At 50.4% G+C, this 6,462-nt stretch overlaps 1 protein-coding gene across 1 annotated transcript; it reads left to right on the plus strand.

Moving 5' to 3' along the window:
- Nucleotides 1-913: 913 nt before the first annotated feature.
- Nucleotides 914-1,574, plus strand: FGFBP3 (fibroblast growth factor binding protein 3). Its single transcript, XM_057402241.1, has one exon. The coding sequence runs from the start codon at nt 954-956 to the stop codon at nt 1,470-1,472; it is 519 nt and encodes a 172-aa protein (XP_057258224.1). The 5' UTR covers nt 914-953; the 3' UTR covers nt 1,473-1,574.
- Nucleotides 1,575-6,462: the final 4,888 nt, after the last annotated feature.

The following is a 6,462-nucleotide window of genomic DNA, read 5'->3' on the forward strand; positions in this document are numbered from 1 at the left end:
CCGAAAAGAAAAATCCTTTTCGTGATGTGATCTAACTCCAATTGCAAAAATAAAACAAATAAATGTATTCTCGTTCACCAGAACTTCCTTCGCAAGGCGGGAGGGTCACGCACAGTCGCCGCTGCCTGACTCAGTACCCACACCCCTCCCAAAGGCTCCACAGTCCCGGGATGGTTTTGCGGTACTGGCGTAGGGTTTCCTCGGACAAGAAGAGGATGTCCGTGTTCGAGGAACTTCCCGCGAGCCGGTGCCGTCGGGACACAGAGCCCCCCGCCTGTCCCCTCGCTGTCCCTCCGCCAGCGGCGGGCCGGGGAGGGGCGTCGCCGGGGGCAGCCCCCCGTCATTGATAACCCCCGTGCCCGGCCCCTCCACCGCAGCCGGAGAGAGCCGACCGCCGCGCAGGGGTGTCCGCGGGCACCTGCACCCACACCGCAGCGCACTGTGAGCGCCCCAGGGACAGAGCGGAGAACACCGGGTGCGTTGGGGGGAAACACGGCTCAGGTGGGACACTGCGGGGCGTTAGGAGACCGGTCTGCTTGGAGCCGGGTCCGGCTGCCGAGCGGGCGCCTCTGGCTGCTTTGATGCCGCAGCCGGAGGGTGCGGGCTCTCGGCTCACGCTGTCCCGGGATTACGGCTTCCGGCTGGGGTGGTCCCGGGGACCCGTCGCCACCGGTGGCCCGTCAGCGGACCTGGGGGGAACAGGTGTGGAACAAGCTAAATGCCCCTGGGATAACGACCCTGGAGGGACAAGCCCGTTCTGCGCTCCTCTGCCGAAACAACCTCCCTCGGGGGCTGCGCTCCGACGGGGCGCGAAGAGGGTTGGGAGCAGCAGGGACGCCGCCCGCCAGCGTCCGTCTCTCCGCAGGGTGCGGAACATGCGGAGGGCCGGCTGGTTCCGCGCAGGAGCGCTCCGTCCCTGAGGCACCGGAGGCGGCTCCCGCGGCCCCGAAGAGATGAGGCTGCCCCTGGCCCTGCTGGCCCTGGTCGCCCTCGGGGCCGCCGCCGGCGGGGCGGGCCGGGAGGTGGAGGAGGTGGTGCAGGCGGGGCGGTTCTCCACGCCGGAGCAGCACCGGTGCAGTTGGGAGCTGCTGTCCGCGGAGGGGGCCAGCGAGCTGCGCCTGAGCTGCCGGCCCGCGGGCGGCGGGGCCGCGCGGAGCTGCGCCTACCGCGGGGAGCCGAGGCGCTGTCCCGCATACGGCGCCCGCAGCCGGCAGTACTGGCGGCAGATCCTGGGCAGGCTGCGGCGGCGGCGGCACCCCTGCGCCCGGGGCAGCCCGCTCAGCGCCCGCCTCTGCGGACCGGGCCGGGCGCCGCCCGAGGCGCAGCTCCGCCTCATGCCGGGCCACGGCCACAGCCCCGCCACTACCCCGCCGGCCGTCACCGCAGAGCCCAGCCAGGACCCGGCGGAGACCTACTGCGCCGAGCGGTGGCACTCTCTGTGCAGCTTCTTCGTCGGCTTCTGGGAGGGCTGAGCCGCGCCCGAGCCCAGCGGTGGCATCCCCGCCCTGCCTGCCCTCCCCGTACCTCCACTTTGTCACCGTTCCGCTTTCCCTCTCCAATAAAGTGGTAACTACTTTCTGCCAAGAAGCTCACGTACTTTTTTCTCTTCAAAGCCCTGCAGCCCCGTGACACTGCTGAACAGCACTTATGACATCTGTCAGCTGAGATGAGAGCATCTAGGGACAGTTCATGTAACTTGAGCATTATTAGAGTTTTTCAAAGGGACAAACACTGGGAGACAGCTATTCCCCCCCCCCCCCAATCAATTTCTGTAAGCCTAAAGGTTTCACAGAAATTGCTCAGCTAGAAAGCCAGACATTTATACCGAAATAAAAAACAGAGAGTTCACTAAGCTCTAAATCCTAGAAGAAACTCTCTTGCTTACAAAGACTTCACAGATGTCTTCACAGCCATTCCAGTCCTGCTTCCACAGGGCAGAGGATCACTGACTGTCTTCAAACAGGAACACAAAGTTGGGTGAGAAACTAGCTATGAAAAGACTGAGAAACTCTGAAGCACTCAGTACCCACTTGCTGGGTTTGGGAGATTAATGGTGCTTCAGCTAGCTAACGAGCTAAGGCCAATACCAGTCACATTTAGAAGGACGGTGTTGAAGTAGGCAACTTGTTTTACCAAGGAGGAAGGTTTTCAGAGGTTTAACACTACCCACTCACTGAATCGCAGCTCTGTGGTACATTTTGGTAAGGGGAGCACAGGGTCTGTCTTGATTTCTAAGCGGAGCACAGGTTCTCAGCCTTGATTTCTCTCCTTTAGACATATCCCACTCAGCTTCTCAAAAAAGGACTGATTTCTACAGCCTGTGCTTGACTGTATGTCAGCAGCTTCTCTGCCCCCTGCCCAGCACAGCTATCATTTCACTGCCTAACCAGGTCTCTGCCTTGGGAAAATACACCTGTCAAAGCTCTAGCATTATAGGTGAGTGTTTAGCTGTGTCGTATATTCTTATGGCAGCATTATTTACCTTGCTGGATTACAGAATTTCGCCTTTTCATACAAGGAAAATGGGAACAATGTGTTATAAAAGTTTGAATTTCACAGCTAAACTGTTGACAGGCTTAGGACAAGGACTAAGCCTCACAGGTCCACACAGCAGCCCACAGACATGATGTGACTGAGCTAATCCAGAATTTTAACTATTTGAAAATGATCTTAACCTGGACAAGAGAGAAATAATTGCTGACTAATTTCTGAGCCTGAATGCTCAAAATCTGCTAGGACAACAAGTAGTGCTCACTTCCCTTAATGTAAGTTCATTACCCAATTGTTCAATTAGAGCTGTTTGAGACTGATGAAGTACTGCCCAGGGACGAATTCAGTGCCAGTTCTGAAATTGTTTTATAAACCTTGAACTACAGGGTATTTAGAAAGGTTATGTAATGAGAGCTGCTTATTGCTAGTCCTTATGCGGCCCCTTCAGAAATCCTCTAAATGCACCTAACCTACAACATAATGTGCTTGAAAAAAGCCACATGAAAATGGGAATGGTCAAAAGCAGAGCCAGAATTGTTGCTTATGTAGCCCTGTAAATGTGTGTGTAGCTTTGCAACTGCCCTTGCTGTTACAATTAACACCATTAATCCCCACATTTAATAGAGAAGGAGTACAGGATGTGAGCACCTAACTACCAGTCCCTGGACCTGGTTCATATATCAAGCTCCACAGACAGACCTGGGTATGGTCCCAATGCAGGGCAGGGATGGTGGAAGGGAAACCACAAGCATGCCCCACTCCACAAACCAGCTCCTCCCTGCTGCCCTATGCATGTTCAGGTGCCTGCCCATGACTGGGAGCACTTGCAGGTTCTATATGGTTTTAAGGATGGCTGTGAGGAGGCTATCAAGAAGCAGCAAGGATCTACCCAGTGGCTCTCAAGAGGATCTGGACTGTTGCATACAGCTGTTAGTGCTAAGGCATTTTCCTTTACCACAAGTAGTGTGGATAATCCTCAGCAGCACTATACAGATCTTGATAGTCAATGTATGTGACTTGCACAGTAGGTTTCTTTTATTGACAGCTCATTTTTCCTTCACCTGTGTGTCACAGCAGTAGCCATACAGCAGGCTGCTGACTATAGCATTGCACAGTATCTTGCAATAATACACAGCTTTGTTTCAATTCCATGGCACTGGCACAGCAGCTTTGTGCAGTGCCATTACAGCTTGCATTTCGCACCATCCAATGCAAAGGTGGAACACCATGGCAACTGAGCTGCTTACCCACATTGCCTGCATTTGAAAACCCAAACAGGGATTCTGAACAAATTCATTGTTTTACCCAAGAGGGAGAAGAAAGAAGAGGATCCCTGGCTCTGTTTTTCACCACATTATTCCCGACTCTCCAAAAGAGCTCAGCCTTTCTCATAGCACCACCAAGTAAGAAAACACAACAACCTGAGATATTGCATTTATTGCATTTACAGTGGTTGATAACATCATTGCCTGGTGGTGCACAGCATATTCAGGTTTTTCACTGGGTATTGTAGATCACAAACGCTGGAAAACCACAGTCAGATCCTTGAGTTCAGTTTTAAGGGGAAAAACCACAGCTTTTTGTTTCCTAACTCAACATCTTCATCCCCTCTCATGATTAGGTGGCAGCTTACACCACCAGCTAAGCCAAACAAATACAGGAAAGCTTTGTAGCCATGATCATCACCTCCAACAAAATCTGTTCCCTCCCAGCTCCACCATAACACAGACTTGTATGTCCCATCTCACCCCCTCCATTTAGTTCAGCCACTCAAATCTACCCACACACCCCTATGCAGCCAGCCTTACCTCTGCTTTCCCACTGCAGCTGTGGTGGTCCTTCACCTTTACTCTGATTCCTGGCTTGTCTGGCTCCTATCATTCCATCCTTTCCCCCTCAGCTCCTCATAGTCACCCAACATCCTCAGAAAGAAGAGCCAGCATAGACAGCTGCTAGAAGCAAAACCTACCTGACTATCCATCCCAGGCAGAAGCAGGTGGTCCCGGGCATAATTAACTTGCCCCACAGGCAGGTGTAGATTGGGTTATCATCATAAGGATGTTGCCAGCTGAATGTATCAAGATGCTAGGGCTGCCTTTCAAGGGAAAGCATAAGCTACCTTGAAAAGAAGAAGAAAAAAAATCAACTGGATTTTTAGCCTCTTAGATTGTGATTTCTGGGAGCAATAACTCTCTGGAAGTTTTCAGGGGTAAAAATAAAATCAGCTTTACACCATATTGCACACACAGCATTGTTTTCTGTCATTTGGCTGCTGAGTGGAGACAGTAGCCAGTTTGAATTCACAGTTCATCGTGTATTCATGAGACCATACAAACAGATATCTGTGTCTCGAAGTTCCAACAGAATCTCAAGAGCTGGCAATACCATGCTTTTATTTTTCTTTGGAGAGAAATCAGTGATGCTGAATCTGGGTATGTTGTTAGTGCAGCTGGCTTTAATTACTCTTTTTGTACATAGAAAACCCTTTATCTTATTAAATAGCAAACTAATAATTTTTCACCACTTACTGAATTTGAAGGCACAATTACAGGATGTTCCTCTAATTAGGGAGGTTAAAGCAGGCAGTAAACTGTCTTGCTGTTTGCAGCAATCTCTTCCTATGAAGTGACATCACACAATTAATAAACATAAACCTTCACTATCTCAGCAGAGCTGAACTAAGAACAGGAATCTCCAAAGGTTCAGCAGAAGGGTGGTACTCACAGTGATGGCAGCTTTAGGCAGATATGGCTGTGTCTGACTTGAAAGCATTTCCATTTCTGTTAAGTCATCTTGATACCTGTGAGTTACGCTGAACTGAGGTGGGATAAAAGCTCGTATCTGCACAAGGCCACTCCTCTCAGCCCTGTCTGGACACAGGGACTTGCTCCTATCCTCTGAAGGACCATCCATCCATTTATTCTTGGTCTGTATTATTACAGATACTTGCGGCAAATTGTTTTTTTGGAAAAGGGGATGTGGCTACTGTTTTGGGCTACCAGGATTATGCTTAGCCTGGGTCCCCATCCTCCCTGAGGCTGTATGTCCCACAGGCTGAATGAGAAAAGTTCAATGTCGCATGAAATAACAGGAGCTAAAGAGAGTCCAGCACACACTGGGCTTAATTGTCAGGTGTTTGACACAAGCTGGGATCTAACCCACTTTCCTGCACTGCAGTAGGAACAGGAGAGCTCTATGTCCATCTCATTCATGCCTTCACAATTCCTCTGAACACGATTTCAACAGCAGAACTGAACAACAAGAAGGAAAACCTGGTCAGGCAGCCTCAGTACAACTCTCAGCTCTATCAACTCTACACACCTATGTTTGCATATTTAATATTTCCACATCTGATTGTTTGAAACTCAGTTTTCTACCTGAGTTTATGACTAACCTATTCCTAGGGGAGCCTACAAAGGGATGCTATTGTTTTGGAGAGTTGCGGTGCAACTTAAAAGCCACAAGGCTACTAACAAATAAGAATAAGGTGAAGGCACAACAAACCCCCCACCAAAACAACCATTCAGGTGGGAGCTGGTTGGGTAATGGGACCCAGAATCTTTGGGAATTTCTCTTTAAATGCCCCTGACATATGGTAGGCTCTCCCTTGTGCTGTAAGCCCTGTCTGAGACTCACTGTAAAGCCAAGCAACACAAGAGGTGACTGAATGGCAGGCTTTGTCATTTTGCCAAACACCAAACTCCTTCCTTTGTAACGATTTGGATTTTTAAGAATTCCAAGCTCAGTTCATGAACGCAGTTATATGAAAGAGGCCTTTAACACACAGTATTATAGAGTTTAGATTAACTCTCCCAGCCCTCACACTCCTTCCTTACATGGAAGGGATCTGTTAAGCACAAGCAGATATAAAATACATACGGCTTAAGAAATAACTCAGCATTTTAGGGCTTAACCTTGTTTAGTACATGCCGTGCTCTGTGCAGCGTGTATGGTCTGTGCTGGTCTGTCAGA

Source organism: Pezoporus wallicus, unplaced genomic scaffold (assembly GCF_028554395.1).
Source record: "Pezoporus wallicus isolate ANWC-B61680 ecotype Strahan unplaced genomic scaffold, APGP_CSIRO_Pwel_v1 contig_6787, whole genome shotgun sequence".
NCBI classification, from domain to species: domain Eukaryota; kingdom Metazoa; phylum Chordata; class Aves; order Psittaciformes; family Psittacidae; genus Pezoporus; species Pezoporus wallicus.

What these genes read in the sequence shown, in the direction of transcription:
- FGFBP3 (XM_057402241.1), top strand. Translation starts at nt 954, where the DNA reads ATGAGGCTGCCCCTGGCCCTGCTGGCCCTGGTCGCCCTCGGGGCCGCC.